Raw genomic sequence first — 24,452 nt, forward strand, 5'->3', positions numbered from 1 at the left:
CTTGAAACTCTGAATATCTCAATTTGAACATCTTTGAATTAATGGATTACTGACGGAATTGCACGGTTGGGACTTCAGAAACTCTGAATATCTCAATTTGAACATCTTTAAAATCATGGATTACTGACGGGATTGCCCCGTTGGAACTTTGGAAGTAAACTTTGCTTATTGATGCTATATTTGTAGATGTGTACTGTACTTCTACAACAGTACTTCCTGCAACAGCTCTCCCTTTCATCATGCAACTCTGGATCTAGTCAACTCGCAGGGGCAGGATACTTTGGAAAGACGCAAACATCCATATGGAAAACAACCAATTAAATCAATTTTCAACTTATGTACTAAGCTTTTTCCGAGCCCCACCAGCATAGTTCCATCTGTCAGCTATGTCATGATTAAAGTTGAGCGATTTGCGGCTTTCTCTGATTACAAATCTGATTTGTTTCTTTACAAATACCATAAATCTGCATATGAGATTTGTGTGTGAGTTCATCGCTAGAGGTAGATTTTTGGTGATTTTTGTGACATTGAATTTGGAAGCAGCAACTGGGATCTACCTTTTTCTTAACACATTGACTGGAAATAGTATACATCATTTACATGCCACAAACTTCTGAAGCCAGTGCAATTTTATGAGATGTGCTGTATGATCTACTATGTTTAGACATCTCATATTTCAGATTGTGAAATATATTCGGACTGCCTTCCTTCCTTGACCTTCTGTTGAAATTTTCGAAGCGAGAAATCTCATGCACAGATTGCTTCGTATATTCTGGTGATTTGACTTGGATGAAAGCTAGTCTACTTATCATAAGCATTCCTGCTGTTTGATTTTTGACGGTGCCGTAGGAATAAAAAACATTGGAAATTATATTTTGGAATATATCACTGAGTTAACTCTGCTGCAGAAAGAGACCTAACACAAATGATCGTTTTATGAACTTATCCTAAGACATTGAAATCAAAGTGTTGGGAGGGAATACAATGGATTAAGTCATCAATTATGCTCTTTTAGGGGAATTATTAAAGTGACCCTGGCTTTGTGAAGAACATACTTGAACACAGTAAGAACTTGTGCACCATCATTGTTGTGTCTGCTCTTAAACATAATTTTGTTTGAAGTCCTCAACTTTACTAAGTTCTTCATGGAACTAAAGTGACTCTGACTTTGTGTGTGACAAGCTTTCTCACTGTGAGAATTTGATATACATGCAGCACCTAAATTGTTATACCTGCTCTTTATTCATTTGTTTGAAGTCCTCAAATTAACTAGTTTTTCATGCAATTAAAAGGACTCAAACTTTGTGAAAAAATACATGATACTTTATACTTAGTTACTTCACTTTGATTCAACGATGCTTGTAGGACCAAGCCTCTTCATCGATCCAAGGGAATAAACTGTGTGCTCCACACTATCATTTTTAATAAGTTGCATGTGGCGAGACAGAAGATCCATTACTCAAAGTCGTACACAAAGCAATATCCTTCCAGTGACTATCACGCCGATTCTTAAAAGAATTCACAAAGGGTGCTGAAACCTCATTTTTCATTAGACTGTTCCAAGAACTTATTACTCGATTCGCGGTGAAAAAATAAAATAGCGCCACCGTTGTTATGTCAGCTCGCTATCTGGCCCTGATCATGTTGGAGATTGAAGTCGAGATCTTAGCCTATCTACTAGCCTGGTGCTCCTGCGTTGCCTTCTTCTGGATCCAAAACAGTGTCTCAGAAACGTCTCCTTCGCAGACAGTCGACAGGGTAAATAGTTATGAATATCACCCTCAATCAGGGTAAATAGTCAAAAATATTACCCTCAGATCAGAGTAGATACACTCTAAAAAACGAAGAGCTAATTTAGCTCTTAAAGTGTGTATAGTGACTGCACTTCAGAGTGCTGATTTGTCTAGTTCAAATTTGAACAAGAAAAATAAGCGCTCCGAAGTTCAGTCACTATACATGCTCTTTAAGAGCTAAATTACCTCTTAGTAGTTCTCCTTTTTTAGAATGTAGTCAAGAATATCAAAGCATGATGAATAATTATGATATTACCCTGAAAAGATAGGGTAAATAGTAAACATTATGTTACGATATCAGTATGGATATCTAAGCACTCCATACACCTCCCGCAACATGGATACCATGCCTGTTGATTGACCTGCCTAGCTGGCCTGTATAATAAACCTGTATATACGTTCATACCAAAGTCTCCACCAGAGTCCTTTGTATTGGATCATGGTGGCAGCTGAAACCAGTGATCGCCTTTGAAATGACAGGGATCAAGTAACCAGATACTGTATTGTTGGGAAGTAAACTGCATGTCTTTTTACCGAAATTCGCATGCTTCATAACCTACTTACTAACCCAACGGGTGCCCGCTCGCCCCGGCTATCGCATCGCTACTGTACCGTACCGTACTGTGCATACCCAATGCACTGTCACAGCAAATCACACAGTGTTGTGAGAAGGAGCGAGATGCTCACGGTAACTGTAAACAATCAAATTTAGCCTGAATAAGTTATAACTGTGTTCAATCACTGGCACAGAGGTCTGCATCATAAGATCAACATACACTAAAAGTTGATAAAACCTAAATTACTTAATTTTCTGGACTAGAGTGTGAACAATGAATTAATATTTTCCTAATATTAATTGTAAATCTGGAGTGTGAGAAGTGAGTGGGAGTGACCAGCATTTTCACTGCATGAAACACCTAATGACATTCACACAGGGCTGTGAGTGCGTTACAGGTATCATCACCAGTCGACCTGTGACTGTAAGGAGCGTTCACACGTGGATATAATCAGACATTAATATCTACACTCATTCATTTAAATACCTAATACGTACAGCGAACATACACAATGAGTAGTGGAAAATATCCAGAAATGAACTGGGAGGCAACAGACCTACCCGAAGAGTTCCAGCTTTTCAGACAAAGAATGGAGCTGATTCTAGCAGACCAAGACATAACTGATCAGAAGAAAATGGCTATAAAAATCAAGATTGCTGTAGGCAATGAAGGCTTGCGTCGAATCAATGCATCGGGGCCATCAGAGACCGATAAAGAAAAACCGCAAGAGCTATGGAGACTATTAGAGGCACAGTTAAAGGTCAATATCAATTTTCGCATACACCGCTTAGAGCTAATGCGGTACAGGCAGAAACCAGATGAAACGATCGATGAATTCGTTACCAGGTGTAGGGACAAAGCCAAAAATTGCGATTTCGAGGAAGCTGAGTTAAATGAGCGAATCATGGAGCTAGTGATTGCGTCAACTCCAAGTCTCGAATTCCAAAAGTCATTGCTAGATCAACCGAAAGGTTACAAGGTCGAACAAATTTTGGTAGAAGGTCGTAAATACGAGGCAGTTGCTGCGAGCCGACAATGTCTTGAGACACTAGACCCTAAACAGAATATCGATTCGTTCAAGCGTAACCAGGGACGAAAAGCATGTGGTAACTGCGGACGTTTCCACAAACCTCGTCAATGCCCTGCGTATGACGATGAGTGCCGTGCCTGTGGCACCAAGGGCCATTGGGCCAAATTCTGTCGTAAATCGAAAAATGATCGTAGTCGTAAACAGAATCGTAGATCAGATGACCAAAGATCAGACACGGTATCTGATGACCGGAAACCAAGACAAAACAAATCACGATCAAAGTCGAAAAGTCGAAAGAGTAAACCAATAAGCGAAATGGACATAACACATGATACTACCACAGATCATGATCATTATCAATCTACAGACAGTCCATTCAACGTAGCACAATTTGACACCATACACACTAATGGACCACACACAGTTGTAAATCCAGAAGGTACTGTAGCATTTGCTAACATTGACATAATATGCCCACAGAGAGTAGGTCAACATAAGCTTTACCTAAAAGTGGACTCGGGGGCAAGTGCTAACACTATCACAGTACGTACCGCCAAAGCAATATACGGTCCAAAGTGGGAATCAGTAGTGAAACAAACAACAATAAAACTTATAGCTTACGGAGAGACACAAATTCCATGTAAGGGTACACTGGACATAAAGTGTAGATACAAGAGTACAAAATGGTCAACACATACATTTTATGTAGCAGATGTCAAGGGTCCAGCGATCCTAGGGTTGTTAGGTTGCACTGACCTTGGAATTATCACAATTCACTCAATGCACAACAAAACACCTACAACCAATCCTCAACCTAAACAAACACCTATCACAAGTGTAAGGGATCTCAAACAAGCATATCCAAATCAGTTTGACGCTATTGGTAGTTTCCGAGGGAAGGCAATGCTTCATGTCAAGGATGATGCTAAACCTACCATAGACGCACCCCGCAAGTGCAGCGTACACTTGAAAGACAAAATCAAGGCAGAACTGGACAAAATGGAGCAGCAAGGAGTCATCAGAAAAATTGAGTACCACACCGATTGGTGCAGCTCCATGACCACTGTTGTGAAGAAAGATGGATCCATCAGGATTTGTCTTGACCCCAGGAGGTTAAATGATGCCTTGAAGAGATGCCCGCACAAGGTACCAACCTTGGAAGAGGTCCAACCTGTCTTCGCAGGAGCCCAGTACTTCTCTAAGTTAGACGCGAAGGCTGGTTACTGGTCGGTTCACCTAGCAGAGGAGTGCCAGGATCTCACCACATTCCGTACACCATTTGGAAGGTACTGCTTCCAAAGACTACCATTTGGGTTATGTACTAGTCAGGATATCTTCCAGCAGAATATGGATAGAATCGTCCAAAATGTGCCAGGCTGCATATGCATCGCAGATGACATAGCGATCGTAGGAAGAACGGAGGAGGAACACGATAGGAATCTCTACTTACTCATGGAGACAGCAAAGCAAGAAGGCTTAGTGTTCAACAGCTCCAAATGTACTATCAAGAAGGAAGCCATCAACTTCTTTGGTTCCAAGTACACTAGATCAGGTATCTACCCAGATCCGAGCAAGGTAGAAGCTATCACATCAATGCCATCACCCAAGGACAAAGAAGATGTTCAGAGATGCCTAGGATTATTCACATACCTAGCAGCATACATTCCTAATTTCTCAGAGAAGTCAGCGCCACTTCGAGAACTTCTACACAAGGAAGTACCATTCATCTGGGACGATGATCATGAACATTCCTTGAACAGCCTGAAAAGTGCAGTATCATCAGGTGCATGTCTACAATTCTATGACCCAAAGAAAGAGACAACTCTTGAGGTAGATGCATCGATGAAAGGGCTAGGAGCATGCCTGCTCCAGCAAGGCAAACCAGTTGCATTTGCATCCAAAAGTCTTTCCACTGCACAGTCCAACTATTCCAACATAGAGAGGGAAACCTTAGCCCTAGTGTTTGGTATCAACCGCTTCCATACATATCTGTTCGGGAAGGAATTCACCGTCATAACAGATCACAGACCATTGGAGATGATATGGAAGAAACCTCTTAGAAGTGCACCACCACGTCTACAGAGATTGCTTATCAAAGTCCAAGGATACCGATGTCAAGTCAAGTATCGACCAGGAAAAGACATGATTCTTTCCGATACCTTGAGCCGACTTCCTAATCCCAAGGAAGCACGCGATGTTCCGCTAGATGTCAGAGTGGAATCCATCTGCTCTGAAGCCGAAGATTCGCACCAGATTGACTTGATATACTTCGGACAACACAAGAGAACAGAGCTTCAGAGAGAAACAGCTAATGATCCTGTTCTCAGATCACTATGGCAAATAGTCACTCAGGGATGGCCTGAGACCATCCAAGAATTGCCGACATCCCTTCGTCAATTTTGGTCTTACAGAGATGAAATTGGAGTATCACACGGAGTACTCTTCAAGGGAAGTCAAGTCATCATACCGAAGACACTAAGGAATGACATCCTTAGACAGCTTCATCTAGGACACATGGGAATCGAAAGCACGAGACGACTTGCTCGTGAGACAGTGTTCTGGCCAAACATCAACAAGGACATTGATCAGCTGATAAAGCAGTGTGAAACATGCCAGAAACACCAAGCAAGACAGCAGAAAGAGCCACTGCATCCCCATGATGTACCACCAGCACCATGGACCAGACTGGGAAGTGACTTGTTCATGCTCAATAGACAAGAGTATCTACTCGTTACTGATTACTATTCCAAGTATCCGATCATTGCTAAGCTAACCGACACATCCAGTGCAGCTATAGCAAGACAGATGACGGGAATCTTCAGTCTGTTTGGTCCACCAGAAGAGATTGTGTCCGACAACGGTCCACAATTTGTCGGGAAACCATTCCAAGACATGTGCAAGAAGTGGAATATCAAGCACATCACTTCTTCACCGCACTATCCAAGATCCAACGGATTAGCTGAGAGAATGGTTCGTACAATCAAGAATCTGTTGACAAAGTGTTCTCAAACTAGCCAAGACAGTCAACTAGCCATGATGCACCTGAGAGCAACACCAGTTGACAATAACTTGAGATCACCAGCAGAGATGTTGTTTGGAAGACCCATCCGAACCACATTGCCAAGTCACTATCTTTCGAGAGATTCTACTGCCACCGAGTTTCTCTTGAATAGGCGAGACAAAATGAAGGAAGTGCATGATCGACATGCAAGTTCTGATCTGCCACCACTGCATGTAGGACAGCCTGTGAGAGTTCTGCATCCAAGAGACAACACTTGGATACCAGCCAAAGTATCCAAAGTCTGTGAAGAACCTCGATCCTACGAAGTTTCAACGCCGAACGGAGGAATCTTGAGGAGAAATAGATCTCACTTGAGGGAAATTCCATCCACCAACCCAACTCCAAAGCGTGTGAGGTTCGACGAAGACCATTCCACAGAAACTCAACCAGAGGAAGACAACGTCCAACGAACACCAATGTCCAACTCTAATCAATCTCAACAGACATACTCACAAACCACGAGGTCTGGACGCACTATTCGCAAACCAGAGAGATTCATGTTTGAAGATTGAACATTATGAACACTCTAAACTCTCAAACAAAGAAGAGAAAGAGAAGAAAGAAGACAACACTGAAGACATTAGTGTAGTTTTAAGTTTATTATATGCATGTATAAACATTGTACATTATTTTTGGTATGTCAAGACAGTGTTCACGAAATTATCAAAAGACACTATAACCAAAACTTATTGTTTGGAAATATTGATTTCAGGATCAATCCGGTTATCCAAATTATTTTCAGTTTTGCACAAGATTGAAGTTATGTAAAATTGAAGATGCATACAGTTTATCACAAATTGATATTATTCTCACAAACCAAACAATTTCTATATTATATCTGATAAATCATAACCAAGCCAAATTACCAAAATTTGCAGACTACCAAAAGTATTGTTTGAAAACAATATCCTTGAAATTTGAAATTCTCAATCTTATCAGAAGAAGGGGGATGTTACGATATCAGTATGGATATCTAAGCACTCCATACACCTCCCGCAACATGGATACCATGCCTGTTGATTGACCTGCCTAGCTGGCCTGTACAATAAACCTGTATATACGTTCATACCAAAGTCTCCACCAGAGTCCTTTGTATTGGATCACATTATTACCCCTTTTTACAGAGTAAATAGTCAAAAATATCCTGAAAGGAGGGTTAAAAGTCAAGAATATAATTTTAAAAACATGATAATTAGTCAAGAATATCAACCTCAAAATGGGTCAAATAGTTTCGAATATTACCCTTTAACAGAGAAATAATAAAGAATTTAATCCTTACAACAGACTAAGTAGTCAAGAATGTTGTCTTTAGAATAAAGTGAATAATGAAAAAAATGTTTCCCTTGAATCTTTGTGCATTGTGAATAAACAATTTGCCATTGGTAGGTGCACTAAATTACACATCAAAATACCTTTTAAAACAAAAAAAAAAGTTTCATGATCAATATGGGATAAGAAGAATCTGTGTCATAATAAAAAAAGTATCATTTTTCGGAGCATCTATTTATTATTCTGTCACTTCACCGAAAAGTTGAGGAGGGCATGAAAGAAAATCTTGCGAAAAAATCATGAGCGAAGATGTATGTATGCCGCGGCGACTTCCTGCTTCGTGTCACTCCCTACAGCCAAATTTCTTCATCTATGCGATATTATCCAAACACGAGGATTATCCTTCTATCACCTCTCATCTGCTGTTTGTTTTTGATGATGGCATGTGCTTTTTAAACAGCTCCCAGGCCTGTATTGAGTAGCAGGATTGCACAAACCATTCACATTACACATATTTTCGTTTGGTATAAGATATGGACTTATAATTTGTATTTGTGTGAAAGAGTCCATATTCCACAGTACAGTGAGATGTATTTGTTGTTGTTTCAGTCTGTTAATTTTACTACCATTGTGAAAATTGTTTTGATGAATCAAGCATTCGATGATACATGCACAAAGTTTCACCCTTATAGTGATGTTGTTGGAGAAACGAACTCGTGATTTTCTGAGTCCTTACGCATAGATTTTATGAAATCAACATTAGAAAATAGAGGTTTTTGTTTAAAGTTCCTGCTCCCTCCTTTGCCCTTCTCTTTCTTTATCCTTCTTTTCCCCCTTTTGACCACCTCCCATCCTCATCTCTTTTGCTCCCATCCTCTCTTTCCCTCCTTTCCTTCCTTCCTCTTTTCCTATTTTACTATCCTCCCCCTTTCCTTCTCTTCTCATTTCTTTCCCTTCTCATTTCTTTCCCTCCCTCTACATTCTTCCCTCTTCCCCTCTACCTCTTATTTCTTGTTCCCTCTCTTTTCTCCTCCCCTCCTCTTTCTTCATCCCCCTTCTCCCCAATCAAATCCCCTCCTCCCCCTCTTCATCGTTTGCTGTCCTCCCCCCCTCTCCTCTTATTTCCTCCTCATCCCTCATCATTCCCCTCATAACCTTCTTTCTCCTCCCTTCATTTTCTTCTTTCCTTCTACCCTGTTTAACTACCTCTCTTCCCATCTCCTTTTCTCCCCTCCTCCTTTCCTTTCCTCTCTTCTTTCTCCCTCTTTTCCTCTTTTACTATCCTCCCCTCCCTTCTCATTTTCTCCTTCTCCTCCATCTCCTCCCCTCATTACTCCTACTTCTCCTCTTCCCCTTCTAATCCTCCTCACCTCTACCTTCCCCCTACTTCTCTCTTTTTCTCATCCTCCTCACTCCTCCCTTCCTTGACCCCCCTCTTTCTCCTTCCCTCTCCGCCTCTCCCCTCTTCCCCCTCCTCCTCTCTCCTCTTCTTCCCCTCCCTTCAAATCCTCCTCATCCTTCCTTATTCCCATCTCATCTCCATGGATTTGTTTAATGACAATGATTGAACATGCATCTCCATCATCCTTGGGGCTTGATTCTATGGAGAGATGGCATTGAGTCATTACTTGAAGGGCATGAGGGGTTCTAGGAAATCATTTCTTATTTCATCTTCATCATAAACTCTTTATGTCTTCTCTTCCCCTCTTCATCACAAATAGAAATTGAAAGAAAACATAACTGCAATGGGCAATTAGCCCTAGTTTCCTGGGGAGCATTTCGTAAACTTGTTTTATCCCACAATTGGTCAGATCATTGATTTTGATTGGCTGAGGAGCTTTGTTACTATGGTAACTGTCGGATAAAATTTGACTCGTCAGATTAAACATCTGGGGCCCCGTTTCATAGAGAGTTGCAATCATGGGAACTACCTACCATGGTAACCTTGATTTTGATTGGCTGCTGAGCCATGTTGCCATGGTCGTTGCCATAATGGCATAGTTACAAAACAGTTGTAACTCTTTTTGAAACAGGGCCTCTGATCAGTCCTTTCATGAAATGCTCCCCTATATCAGAGTTTAAAAGTATTTGTTTCCTTTCTTTATTTTTTAACACCCTTTGTGTCTCGCTCTCCTTCACTTCATCAGTTTTTTAAGTTAAAAAAAATTGTTTATATTTGTTAGATAGGAAATTGTTTCTTATTTATTTCATCTTCATCTTTAATTCCTTTTGCACCCCCCCCCCCTCCAAAATGGTTTAATAGTAGACATACTGAATGTAAGTGAACTAGGATTAGTCATAATAATAATAACCATATTTCTAATGCGCACATATCCACTCTGAAGAATGCTCAAGGCGCCTGACAATTCATCATAAATTCAAATATAAACAGTGAATTGGAAAAATATAAAATCATATATTAACAAAAAATATGCTCAAATTCATAAGGAGAGGGGGGTGAGTAATTAGGGTACACACACATGTATATCCAGGGTTGTTACGTTTTCAAGCTTTGCTTTTGTGACGACCCTTGCAACTATTCTACTTATTGTAACAGGAAATGCCACTTAATGATTTTCATTTATGTAAGATATGTTTGAGGATTTATATACAAAACTATGGTTCATTATTTTGATGTCAAGTCTCAGATATGTATTTTCGTGTCCAGAATTTTGTTATGAAAAATGTTGCAAAAACCAATAAATGAAATGAAATGAAATTATTGGACGTTATGAGACATAAGATAGGTTTTCAAGTTTGTTTCATATGGTATGGAGTATACAAAGGGAGTGTAGACCGAGTGGCAATTTACTGAGTTGGATCTGAAATAATACAATTCTGAAGTTTTGCTTAATTTCACAGAGACATTTATATTTACCCCCTTGCAGGTACAGTATGCAAAATAGGGAACAAATGATGTCATCTACCCAATATTTTTGTATTTCATTATATGAAATATCTTAATTTTTTCCCCAAGAAGACTTATTTTTTTTCTTGAATATTTGTTTGTTTGTTTGTTTGTTTTATTTATTTACATACGGTAAAAAACCTGCTATCAGCCGTCAGGCTGTTTTTCAGCAAGTCCGTAGAACATAGTACAATAATATAAAAACAACAAAAACAAATTTATACATGAGTGAATAATAAAAGCAAAGTGACATTAGAATAACATATTTCGCAACTTAATTACACACACGCAACCCCCCCCCCCTAAACCACCAAAAAATATACACACGTGTAGTTTAATGATAAAGCTAAAATGTCATGGGAAATAAATTTGATATGCTTCGGGTAAAAGAAGAAAGAGTTACTTCATTCCGGACCAGTTGAGGAAGTTCATTGAAAATATGCGATGCATTATACAGTGTACTTAATTTCAAAATATTTGTGTTGGGTTTATCTAAAACTAGGGTTCTTTCAATATTTCTTAGTGAATATGAGCTCGTTTTGGTACATAGTCTGGAACAAATAAGAACTGGTGCTAGATTATTTAAAAGTTTGAAAATTAGAGTTACTAAGTCCTTTTTTATTTTAACATTTAGACAGTCAACCTTAATCCTCTTGAATAGTTCAACTCTATTATATTGGAAATCTACTTGTAACACAGTACGCAAGGCTCTGTTCTGGATTATTTGTAATCTTTTTAACAGTTGGGAGTTTGGATGCATCCATATGATGTTGCAGTAATCGAAATGCGGGTGTATCATTGTTTGATAAAGAATCATCGCAGTTTGTTCATCAATGTACGGTCTTGCTCTTCTGAGCATAAAAAAACTTCGAAGCAATTTAGACTTGACATTGTCTATTTGGCCTTTCCAGGACAAATGTTTATCTATCACAATGCCTAAATACTTGCATTCATCGACAACCTCCAATGGTTGACCATTTATGTGAAAGAAAACATCTCTAAACGATTTTAGTCTGTGTCTTGTACCTAATAACATGACCTTACACTTTTTAACATTTAGCAAGAGTTCGTTATGCAACAACCAATTATGAATAGACTGCAAGTCAGAATTTAGCATTGTTTGTAACTGAATAGGGTCTTTAGATGCTAAATACAAACACGTGTCATCAGCATAAAGCGACATTGTGCTGTACTTGGTGACACGAGGAATATCATTCATGTAGACAATAAACATCAATGGGCCAAGAATGCTCCCTTGAGCCACACCGCATGTTACAAAAGATTCTTTCGACCTATTTCCATTGATAATTGTAACCTGTTTTCTAAGGTAAAAATAATCCTTTATCCATTTGAGAACAGTGTCATCGAAACCATAACATTTCATTTTCTTTAAAAGGATTTCATAGGATACCATGTCAAATGCCTTTTCCAGGTCTAATGTTACTAAACCAATGACATGACCTGTATCAATTGCTTTATTTAGATCTTCTGTCATATTCAACAAAGCATGACAAGTTGAAAAATTTGGTCGAAACCCGTACTGATTATGGGCTAAAATATTCGATTCATTCAAGTCTTTATACATTTGTTTGAAGACAATTTTTTCCAAAACCTTCGATAACATGGGTAGAACCGAAATTGGTCTATAATTCATTGGGTTAGTTGCATCCCCACCCTTGAAAAGCGGAGTGATTCTAGCCCTTTTCCACTCTTCGGGTACATGACCATCCCTCAAAGATAAGTTTATAATGTGAGTCAAAGAGTCAACAATACTTGGAGTACAATCTTTTCAAATACTGGAGGGAATGTCATCAATACCAGTAGCCTTCTTACTAGGGATTTCGAGTAAAACTTTTTTAACATTTTCACAAGTGGTCAGTTCAAAACTGAAAGATGACTGTACTTGTTCAACATATTGTTCTGGATTACTTTTGAAAATGGCAGTTTCTTTACGGGTTTTGGCGACAGTAGAAAAGTACTCATTTAGGACACTTGCTATATTGATGTCACCAACATATTCCCTTTCATTGTAAATTATTTTCCTGATTGATGTAGATTTGTTTTTGCTAGGAATTAAAACTCGCAATAATTTCCACATTAAAGGGGAGTTTCCCCAATTTGCCTTTATGCTTTCGGTGAAATAAGTACGCTTTGCGGTTCTTATTTTAGATGTTACATGATTTCTTAACCTTTTATAATCATCCCAATCATTTTGAGATTTTGAATGATCTGCCGTTTTTTTAATCCTATTCCTTTCACGTATTAAGGCCAAGATCTGATCATTCATCCATGGCGATTTTCTACGTCGAACTCTTTTTCTTTTTATTGGAGCATGATTATCAAGTACTGCTCTAAGTTTATTTATCCAGTTTATGTATGCGAGTTCAGTATCAGTTTCGAATAGCACAGTGTCCCATGATACCTTTCTAATGTCTTCAACAAACTTCGTAATGTCAATTTTCTTTAAATTTCTAGAACAAACGTAACAGTGATTATGGGGAGACATGGGCTTACTTCTTCCCCAAGATAAGGCAACCATATAATGGTCACTTAAACTGAGTGGTATTACATCACAGTATTTAACATTGTCACAATTAGAATATGCAACATTGCCACTCATGCAATCTATTGTGAGTCATGAAGATGCTTTGTTACTGGCTGAACTGCCCCAAAATATTCATATTCTATATTTCATATGATGATGTACAAAAGAAATAGTGAGTAACGTCATGGACTTCTTGTTTGTACATCATTGTGTTGTGCATATAACTGTTTCGTGAAAAGCAAGCGGAACTTGCAAACGCCTCTTCTACTTTTGAGTTTAAAAAGCTTTCCAGTATCATGCTTGTTTGATCTCTTTCTATTCAAATTAACTTTTTGTCGGGGCTAAGCTTTTCTTTGACTTTTAAGCTCTCAATATATGTATCCACTTTGGGGCTTGACATGTAGAAAGCTTAATTAGACAGTTGGTGTGTTAATATCTAATAAAGATAGCATTTTAGTACATAGCACCTCTTTTATGAACTATCCTTCCCCTTTGAGAAACTTTTCTGGCAAAGCCTAGAACAACATTGTTAACTGTCAGTAATATTCTTCTACAAAAGCCTTCAATGACAATAAAAACATGTTCTAAACCTTTTTCTGTCATTTCTGACTCTCGCCTTTCAGAGGGCCATGGGTTCAATGCTGGCCATGGCGTGTTTTCCTTTTCAGGAAGAAATTTATCCATACTATGCTGCACTTGACCCAGGTGAGGTGAATGGGTAACCGGCAAGATTAATTCCTTGCATGCACTGAGTACCGGTGATGGTAGCTCGATCTAAAGCCAGGATTATGATAGCAAGCAATTTGTCTCCTCAGGCAAAGAGCGCTTTATAAATCCAGCTATTATTATTATTATTTCTATCTTAAATGAATGATTCCATGCAGGCAATACAAGGCCAGATCGAAGAGAAACGACAAGAGATTGGGACATTGAACCAGACTGCCCAGGAACTCAACACAGATGGGGCCAGACAGGTCGCAGAGCCCGTCATGCTGCGCATGAACACACAATGGCGAGAGATTGAGCAACGATTCACCCAGTTCAGAAAACCAGTCCGGGAGGAGGTCTTCGTTGAAAGAACGGTCACAGAACTAAAGACAACTTACAAGTAAGAATAAATCATTTCTCTAGAATGTCTTAAGTTTTGTAAAGGGTATCATTGTATGCCAAAAGGACAAAGAGAACATGCTATGTATATCCCTTGCAACTAAAAAAGATAAAGATTGACGAGATTATAATTAAAAGAAAGAATACAGACTATCAAAGATATATTTGTTTATCTTGGATTCTTTTTCGAAATACATGTGAAGAAAAAAAACATTATTAGGAAAATATAGATTTAAAAGTTGAACGAATCAGTGAGCACCAGTTACAATCTGACCATGAAATGCCACTCCTAAGATGTAACTTTAAAAAAAAAAACAGTCATTTCAGCAATCGTATTGCATGTTGTAAGCTTCTATGAAAAAAATATTGGCTTGATAACGCTTTCGTTGTGAATAGAATCCATTGAATTAACCAATCAAGCATGGTGTGTTAAAATCAGTAATGTGCCGATAAATTGTGGTTGAAAATAAGAAATGGTTCAGTAACTAGTCAAACAAAATCATGCCGTTCTGTCAGCAGATTGGTCTATTTCCTACCTAAAATTTATACAAACGCTGACATGTTATCTGTTCATTTTTTTCTTAACAGAACTGGGTTTCAGTTGATTTCCATTTTCTCACTACAGTACTCTTGCTACATCAGATTGAACAATAAATAAATCTAATGTTGATATGATAAAAGTTTTTACTCTGATTTGGAACACTTCCTCGTGAAATCATTTCTCATTGCAACTCCTTGGCCCGAATTCACAAAGGTGGTTTTGAAAACCCACGGTTGAGTCCATGGTTTATGCAGATTCCCTGTATAAATTACGCTTAATTTAGCGTTTGACTTTTGACAAAAGCGCGCATCAGCATTGGACATTTTTATACACGCGCCCGATACACGCTAAATTAAGCCTAATTTATACGGTGAATCCGCATAAACCCTGGATTCAAGCGTTGGTTTTCAAACCACCTTTGCGAATTTGGGCCCTTGGGTCCGGCTTTTCGTTAAAGTCATGGATAACTTGAGGGGCTGGACCATAAGTCTCCCATGTAACCACTCAAAATTAAATCTAAATACCACCAGGATCCCACAGAATTAGACGAAGAAAGATGGAAAAAATTTGATGGGTTTTAAGTGTTGTTCCCAGGGGATGAAAAAATATGAAAAATAAAATATGTGACTGCAGGCTAAAAGTGTACTTACCTCACCGTTGTTTATTTCATTTCAATCGCTTGGGAATCGTCGAGATGATTTGCCTTAGCTGATGAAATTAGGAAAGAAATTGGGAATTCTCTAATTACATTATAATTGGAGCAAAGAAAAGGAGGTGTCTTCCTTCAATTATTATTTTTCTGTTCAAACACAAACTTAACTGTTGATGCATTTTTCTGGACCATATGTTGTTTTGACTTGCGACTCCATGCCTTGAATTTTTCTTCCACCTTGTATTTAATCATTACTTGATTTTAGATTTTCCATTAGGATGGGCAGAAGAGGCTTGAAACTCACTTGTGGTGAATCTTAAAATATGATCGTTCCGATTCATGTACGTTGATCTATTGAATGGACAAAATCTCTACAAATTTAATTTTTCATTGGATATATTTTAATATGCAATGTACATTTCAGGCCAAATATATTTGACCACACTATAGAATGCAACCAGTATTCACCCACAAATGTTTGTGATCAAATTTCTTCATTTCGTAGGTATTATTTTGTTGGGGTTTTTACAACTGCAATTGCAATTAATAGCATCTGCAAAATGCTGATGTGTATTGGTGTGTTCTGTGTTGTGAATAACGTTGATTAGATCTATTAATCAATCTTACCCAGGCAGTTTTATTTGTGTGAACTGGTATGTTTCAGAAACATGTCATTTTCACATTGATTGCTATAATTTCAACCTTTCCATCCACATTCAATCTTGAGCCACCCGACCCAACTTCTGTATGAAATTCATGAATGGAGCTCTAATTTCTTCCTCAGGGGCACATTTTCCATTTTCCCTTCATTTCTTATTCATTAATAATTTTTATCCATTTCATTTTAACCCTCCCATTTTTTTTCTTTTTTGGTCAGATTCGAAGAGAACACCGTACAGCAAGAGAGTGGGCAGAAGCCGGTGGCTGACTTCGGCACGCTGATAGAAGAGGCCAATGCACTGTGTGTTAGGGTGGTTGAGATACAAAGTAAACTGAAGGTTCCGGAACTAACGGGAGCTGCCTTTGAAAATTTCTCTGTGCAGGAGGACCATGTGAAGGTGAGTGACAACGGAAGGAGAATTGAAGTTTGTGTTAACATCGCTGGAAGCCCGTGTGTTTTGTGGACACAGGTGGAGGGTGTGTGTTAACATTGCTGAGTTTTCGTTTGCATGTATGTGCGTGTAAATAGGTGGTGATGATATGATGATGGTGGTGATGAGGATGAGAATGATAAAAATGGTGGTGATGATGATGATGATAATGGTAATGGTGGTGTTGGTGGTTAAGATGATGATTATGGTCATGGTGGTGGTGGTGATTAAGATTATGATTATGGTGATGGTGGTGGTGGTGATTAGGATAATACTCTACTACCATCCAATGTCTGTGGGCAAAATGCCATTGATTTTGCCTGAAGCACTGTCGTAGAAGGCAAAGTAGCTCCCGTTCACTTTGCTATACCAGACTGAATACCTCTAAAGTTTGAGTCACATGTACCTTGCATCACGATGCCCCATTGGTATTTACCAAAAGATAAGGGTAAAGAATGCTTTTGAAGGAGGATTTGGTTACTTCCATAACGGACTTATTGACGATTGCACTCAGGATGCTTGATAGAAGTTTAAGCGCTCCTCGAACGTAATGATTGGGGAGAATCGGTGGGTCAACAGCGGCCGTTCAAAATTCGGCCGCTTTGAGAGGATCTCCCGTTACAAAGTAGGGGGCTTTTCTGTGGAATCCTTTAGCTTATCTTAAACTTGCAATGCTACATTTACAGATGGGGTAGAATGTCCATGTTTTGGAGGTACTTGATACTTCCTTTGGACGTGCAAGTATGAATTCATTCATAATGTGCTCTTCACAGTAATTGGCCTCATCCCAAAATGACTTCTCTTTCAAATTCCTTTGCATTTGAATCAATGGGATTCTATTTCAGACGTTTTGACATTGTTTCATTTTGAAATATGAGAAAGCTCAGGATCTGCTCTTTTCAAACTGTATTGACTGAGCTCTCATTTGTTTTACCTGACTAATCATGGGTTTTAAGTGGGTATTCACATTTCAATACTTGACTATTAGGGGAGGATTTCACAAAAAGTTTTATCTGTGATTTCCACTGACTAATTCGCTCTTAGCCAATTGGATGTAAGGATTGTAGTTCATGATTATGATGGTGGTGATGGTGGTAGTAGTTTTCAATACCATACTTTATCCGTATTATTTATTTTGTAATATCTGTGTTATAGTTTGAATATTTTTTGTGTCTTTATTACTCTGTGAATACATCGCAATTCGGCCTTAGCCGCGACGATGTCTTGATTTTTATTAATAAACCATTTATCTATCTATCTATCAATCTATCTATCTATCTATCTGATTATTCATTTCATGAAATGCCCCCTGGGTTTAAAGGGTACATTGGCAGAATAGCATTAGTCTGCTGTGCAACCCCTTCACTTTATAGGGAAAGTGGCCTTAATATGCAGCCTAGTCCCTGCCAATGACTTTTGCACTAAGGTCCCGTCATATCAATGGAACAGCAAGTTGTATTTTGGCTAGTCTTGTGTAAAGACCCTCTTGTTCATCAAAGTTTCTATCAGGGTCTGTGCCTGCAGTGTATAATAGCTTAGAGGTGGACTGCTCATACGTTTTCCTCTCAGAACGGACGGGCGCTCGTAAAAATGATGCGGCTTATTTTCGGAGTATGTGAACGCAATTTTTGTTGAATTATCCGCATTACTCTTAGGCGGCTAATTGGAGGATGGATTTATGAAAGGGGTATTAAACTAATTATACCATGTCTTGAGTGAAGGCTAGATTTCAAACTCTGTCACTGTCAAATGAGAGTCATAGTGAATGTATAGTCTCACTACTTCAAACTCTGCATTTATGCACAATACAAATTCTGACAACCAAAAGTCTGCAGGCACAGACCAAGCCATTGCCTCCTTGAATCCAATTTTTCTTATCAAGTATCCCATCCTTGGTATCAAAGAAAATGCATATGATTAAAAGTTGTAGCTCCAGCTGAAGCTGGGGTAATTATAGTTGCTCTTTGTATCCTCTGGCAAAGAGGGAGAACTGAAAAACTTGAGGAACACTTGGAGAACTACATGTATACAGAAATTGGCCCAGGACCTACAGAAGTGGAGACCATTCGTTGCTGCCCTACATGCCAATGGAAGCATAAAGGGCAGTAAGTAAGTTGTATTCTCTGGCAAAAATATCTATATAAATCTGGCTATAGTATTAGCATAAGTGTTAATTTGTTACATAACAACACAAGATATTGAGGATTCAAGTTTTTGGTATGGAGAATTATTTGTGCAAATTTTGATGTTAAGATTTGGGATTAACGACTGCGTATGTCGGCATAACCTGGCCAAAGCATCCAGATGGGAGCTTCTTAAAGCTGTCCGTACTTGATGTACATCTGGGGACCGTTTCATGAAAGTTGTCAGCCCTCACAAGATGCTTTTCTCTGACAGTTACACTAGTAACATTCAGAGGCCAGAGCTTCTCAGCCAAGCAAAAGCAAGGATTTCACTGAAATAGTCGGCACTGACAATTTAGTCAGTGCTGACAACTTTCATGAAACACCCCCTGGTGACCACTTTTTGTGCAAAATGATATATATCTATGTAGCTGACATAGCACCAAAAAACATGTTCCAGTGACAGTCATTCGTAAGGTCGTGTGTAACTTTACAAGCAGGTTTGTGAAACACCTCCAAGGTGTAACGGCACCTTAAAGAGGGAGCCCTCTTAGGCTTTGTTGAGTGGGATTATACAAGTTTTAACTGGCTGGGAATTTGATCAGGACGAAACAAGAGAAGGGAATAGGAGGATTGAAGTCATCCTCAAGCTCTATTGATTGAGCTGGCAAGTGGCGGATTATCGGTCTCAGATGGCACCGGCAAATGGTAGATTATTGGTCTCCGATGGCACCGGCAGTGAAATTGAACGTCCGCGTACAGCTTGGTGCGGAGTTGTGATCCCATCAGTGGGGGATAATCATGCAAAACAGACAGAGAAACAAGTTTGGGTGATAGTGTGGAGTTTTAAGAGGAGATATTAAAAGAAGATATAAAATAGGGGAATAAAAGTAGAGTTTTAAGAGAATATATGAAAGATAAAGTAAGATGGGGGTAATAGTGAGAGTTTTAAGAGGAGATAATGGAGGGGATAATGATTTGAGAAAAGACGAAACAGAGCATGCAAAATGAAACCGTACTCTGAATCTCAAAATTCTATTTCTGAGATGTACATGGTTAAGAGTTTTATAGCGTCCAAGATAGCTTCTTAATCTTAATGTAGGAATATGTTCAATTATTTTAGCTTGGGTTTGAACTAACTTGATCGTTTTCTTTATTGATTTAGGATATTTGTATAATGCATGTGGTCCACATTGATAGGTGCTCAAGACCCTCCTATATTAAGAAATAGATGCTTTGAAGCGCAGCAATCAGTGTTTATGTGAATATAAATCAAGTGACGTAGTGACTAGGGTGATTTTTGGCAATTACAATGAACTGTTCAAGATGATTGATATATCATGGGTCATGCTTTGTTCCAAAAAGAAAAGGGTGTAAAGGAAGATAGATAAATGGAATGAAGGATGAGACAAACATGAGAAAAGAGAAAGGAATTGGAGAGAAAGAAGGTTGACAGAATTTAGAGAGATAGAAAGGATGAGATTAGATGATAATGCTGATAATGTATTAGTATAGACAAGATTAATCACAGAAAGGACTCCGTCAAAATCAAAATTTGAAACCTATCCTAATGGCTTGGTAAATATCCATCTTAACCGACTGTACTTTCAGCGGTCGCACCCAACCGATATTATTGCATTTACCAACCCGCTTCCAATAAAGGGAGCTTATCATACTAACCTACTCTATATCTATCTATGGAATGCCTAATGATGCTTGGGTCCCCCCTGGACCTATTTTTGTTTGAATAAAAATAATTGTGGATGCATGAGAGCCGAGCAGGAAGCACTTTTAATTCCAGGTCACCACTGAGAGAAGTTTATTATTTTTGATGCGGCTGGACAGGTTCAGTAAGATTTTCTTTATGTTATTATTGAAATATTTTTTCATGAGCTTCAAGCTTCAATTCCATTGGTTTATATGATGGTGATTAGTAATCCTCATCTAGCCCTAAAAAAATTGGGGCAAAAGTTGGTTGTCAGGAAATTTGTACTGTGGAAGTTAAGATGGGCAAATGGTCCAATGTGAAGGATTTGATTTGAACCCCCTCTTCCTTCTTTTATTAGAATGTTTTTCTCTAATATGGGTAAAAAACATTTTGATGGATTATCATTCCATATATAGCAAACTTTCAGCATGACCTGTATGACCATGCTGTATTGTACAGTATTTACTCACTAAATTGCTATGCCTCATATCAATACCTTTTGAATGAAAAAAAAACAGAAAAAACAAACAATTCAAAACATATCAATAGCAGCTGCAAATCAAATAACAAGCGATTAACCAAAGAGATTAACATTTATCTTCTTCCTTGTATCTTTTAAAAAGTGGGTCATGAGTTCATATTCCAGCTTCATTCCATATCTAGTAAAATGTTATTCCATAACAGTAATAATATAATAATAATACAGGTTTATTTACCCAGGGAAGCCGTTTCAGTTCTGAAAACTGTTCTCCCAGTGGGCCCTGCTATTATTATTAGCTAGGCACTCAAGCATTCAAGGAATTTCTTCCTACCGGGTACCCATTCACCTCACCCGGGTTAAGTGCAGCACAATGTGGATAAATTTCTTGCTGAAGGAAATTACGCCATGGCTGGGATTCGAACCCACAACCCTCTGTTACAAAGTCAGAAGTCTAATCCACTGGGCCACAACGCTCCACAAAACAGTGCTGCATAACAGCTGCTCTACTAAAGCCAGTGTAATCATGCTGCTTTATTCATGAGCACTAACAGGTAATGCAAGTATTTATTTTCACTGGCAATGGAAGGGAAGGGGGGTATCAGATCCAACATTTTATTTTTATTACATGTAAAGATATGTAAAATTTGTCAAATTGTGATTATCTGCATGGTCAGCCCCCCCCCCCCAAGTTTCAAAACCATTCCACACGTCTGGGGCCCATTGCAGAAAGAGTTGCAATTAAACGCAAGCACAATAATCAATCGCAAGTCCCAAATGCATGCTTTTGATTTGTTGAAAATCAAGTTGCGCCTGATGTTTAGAGTTGCGATTGATTGCAACTCTTTCTGCAACAGGCCCCTGGACAGGTGTAATTCTTATACTAAAGTGTATTGCTATTTTCCCATGCCCAAGCATCAGTGTTAAGAAATTTTGGGGTCGATAAGACTGTCATTGGTGCAGGCAGCCGAGTCAAAGTCTGTGCGATATAAAGCGTATTCAAAGCTGCCATTTAGCATGACTTATCCTATTCAGTGGGAATGTGACGCTAAAATGGATTTACCCCCAAAATAGGATTTTTTAACGAATGATGATTTTGGTTATATTTTTCAAAATTTTAAAGAAAAATAGGATTTTAGTTAGAATTGAAAATAGGATAAAATAAAAAGAAATAAAGACTAGGATTTTTCACACTCAAAGTTGGCAGCTTTGGGTATCCCCTAATATAGATGCCAAGTGTCTTTTACAGTGGCTTTCATGTACATAGATTCTTACTTGTTTTGTCTGTGACGAAATGTGAAGATTATACCATGGTACAGCCGTCGTAGAGGAAAGTGATGCTGGGAGGATTCCGATGGGGGAAAAGACGCTGCTTTGACCTTCTGGAAATGTGCCGTTATTACTTTCTATGTTTTTATTTATACAAACTTTTCTCTCATTGTGATTGGTTAAGAGTTCTTGACAGGTTTTGGCACTATTTCTCAATATTATCAGTGTCTCAAAGACTTGTACAAGGGGAGAGAGAAAGAGAGGAGGAGAGAGAAAGAGAGAAAGTGAACATGAATGTGTCATGTTGATAAAAAAATTATGGAGCTCAGTCGAAGCACTTTTCTTCTATAATGAGAAAAATGAGCACCTGCCCTAAGTTGCCTGAAGCTAATATGGTCTGCCAAAATGATTATATACCTGAGCCCTTCTAGACGTTTAATATAACATAATATAACTCCTAGAAACCTTCTATTCTTCTAACGCTTTTCCACTTTGAACCGCTATGACAGCTCATAAGAAAATCTCAGTTTACGGTGTCTCCAAAGAAAAGCCACAAGAAGGGGAAAAGAATTATTAATGTCGCCACTGCCTATAACTGATTTGGGGTGGAAATCAAAGCGGATTATTGATGCAGGGAGGAAAATATGAGAAATAATTCATAGAGGAGATATTAAGTCCTTCCTGAGAAGGCTCCTAATTGCTAGGATAAAATCACCTGAATGCCAGAAGGGCATTGACTCGTAGACATCCCAATATAAAATTAGCGACCGTCTTGCTCTCGGCAACAGATGAGCTTAATAAGGAAGTTATTCAATATGCAGATCTCATGAAAGTGCGATTGTGGGAGTTTTTTCTAGGAAATGATTATGCAGGTTGTTTTTTAAATTTCCATTTTTTACTTTTCCGAGTGAAGGTTCTTTTGTGGCAGTGCAAAGTCAGTTTCATACCACCCTCCTGTGTCCTTGCCGGAACGTTTGTTATGAGGGAATTATGCCGATTGCTTTTAGAAGTGCTTTTTTCAACTGAAAAAGAGAGGGGTCTTCTCTAACAGTTTGTAGTCACTTTCTGTGCCCTTGTGTAATTTTTTTTCTTTGAGTGACTTGCGTGCATTGTTTTTAGAATTGTCATTTGTTTGCAGTTGTTTCATTGGACTTATTCCACATCTACCGTAGAGAGTGGACATGGAAGCACTGGACTCCGTCGCTGATTTACGCAGCTCAGAAAAATTGCTTTCCCACAGATGAGAAGTGGTTGTTGATTTAAAGATCTTTTCAGAGACGCAGTCATGAAAATTTCCTCTCTCTATAACATATTAATTGTAGGAAGCATGTATTGTTTTGTTGCTATATAACATATTTTGTAAGTATTGAGACCGGAATTTGTGAGGAATTTCTTTCATCTCAAGATGGAAAACTTGGAAATAGTGCTTGCATCGTTGAAGAAGTGCATTGTGGGTAATTCGCAATGGTAAAGGAATTTACAACACAAAAAATATTGTTCAATATTGGTACTATTTTTCTCTCGATTCCTGTTTTGCTATGGAATCATAAATTCAATGAACGGAAACCTCCAGCAAACTCAACAGGAATTGGAAACCACTTCAGAGCCGACGAGTGCCTGTCATTTGCCGTGGAGTGCATGCCTATCTACGATGGTGTTTTTTCTTTATTTCCAACGAAACAGAACATTGTCAGGGCATCTTCCAAAACTCCAGCTAATCAGCTTGAATGAGACAATTCCTTCGATGGAAAAAATGCCCTAGGGTAACCGAGGACAAAAAGCGCACTGGAAGTGATATTGGAGGGTGCGTGTGGTGTACCGACTCAATAAACCCACTTCCTCATGCAAAAAAAGAAAGAAGAAAGGAAAAAAATGCTGTAGGGTTAGCCCTTCCGATATTAAATATACGGTCATGACGCCCAATCAAGTGGATGGAGTTTTTGTTAGTGCACCATGTTTCTCTTAATCACAATCTTATATTGCTAGCTGATGTGGAAATCAAGTTATTTCATACTCCCACGAGGAAAAGATTTTTGTCCTTTTCTCCTAAAACAAAATTCCTTATCCTACGCTCAAGTATTGTTTCCTCTTTTTAATAATATTCGCTCTATTTTCTGTTAGATTTTCTTGTAGTGGTGGTTTTCATCTTGGAGTGGTAATGAATACACCGTGTCAAGAACCGCATGAGGACGGCGAGCTGCAATATAAATCAAGACTGCCGTAACTCTTCAGAACGGACCCTCCGGCTCCTCTCCCGGGCTGAAGTGTTACGACACAAATAAAAGGGAGAACCTCCTCTTAATTTATTCTTTCCCCTCCC

At 38.6% G+C, this 24,452-nt stretch overlaps 1 protein-coding gene across 1 annotated transcript; it reads left to right on the forward strand.

Moving 5' to 3' along the window:
- Window positions 1–1,255: 1,255 nt before the first annotated feature.
- Window positions 1,256–16,658, forward strand: LOC121414389 (dystrophin-like). Its single transcript, XM_041607545.1, has 3 exons — window positions 1,256–1,758; window positions 14,048–14,271; window positions 16,341–16,658. Exons 1-3 carry the CDS (start codon window positions 1,615–1,617, stop codon window positions 16,609–16,611), a joined length of 639 nt encoding a protein of 212 aa, XP_041463479.1. The 5' UTR covers window positions 1,256–1,614; the 3' UTR covers window positions 16,612–16,658.
- Window positions 16,659–24,452: the final 7,794 nt, after the last annotated feature.

The sequence above is a fragment of the Lytechinus variegatus genome, chromosome 4, assembly GCF_018143015.1.
Source record: "Lytechinus variegatus isolate NC3 chromosome 4, Lvar_3.0, whole genome shotgun sequence".
NCBI lineage: Eukaryota > Metazoa > Echinodermata > Echinoidea > Temnopleuroida > Toxopneustidae > Lytechinus > Lytechinus variegatus.

Excerpts from the sequence above, each read along its gene's own strand:
- LOC121414389 (XM_041607545.1), top strand. The coding sequence starts at position 1,615 with ATGTCAGCTCGCTATCTGGCCCTGATCATGTTGGAGATTGAAGTCGAG. Across the intron at positions 1,759-14,047 it reads CTTCGCAGACAGTCGACAGG|GCAATACAAGGCCAGATCGA; the intron begins GTAAATAGTTAT and ends GATTCCATGCAG. Across the intron at positions 14,272-16,340 it reads GAACTAAAGACAACTTACAA|ATTCGAAGAGAACACCGTAC; the intron begins GTAAGAATAAAT and ends TTTTTTGGTCAG.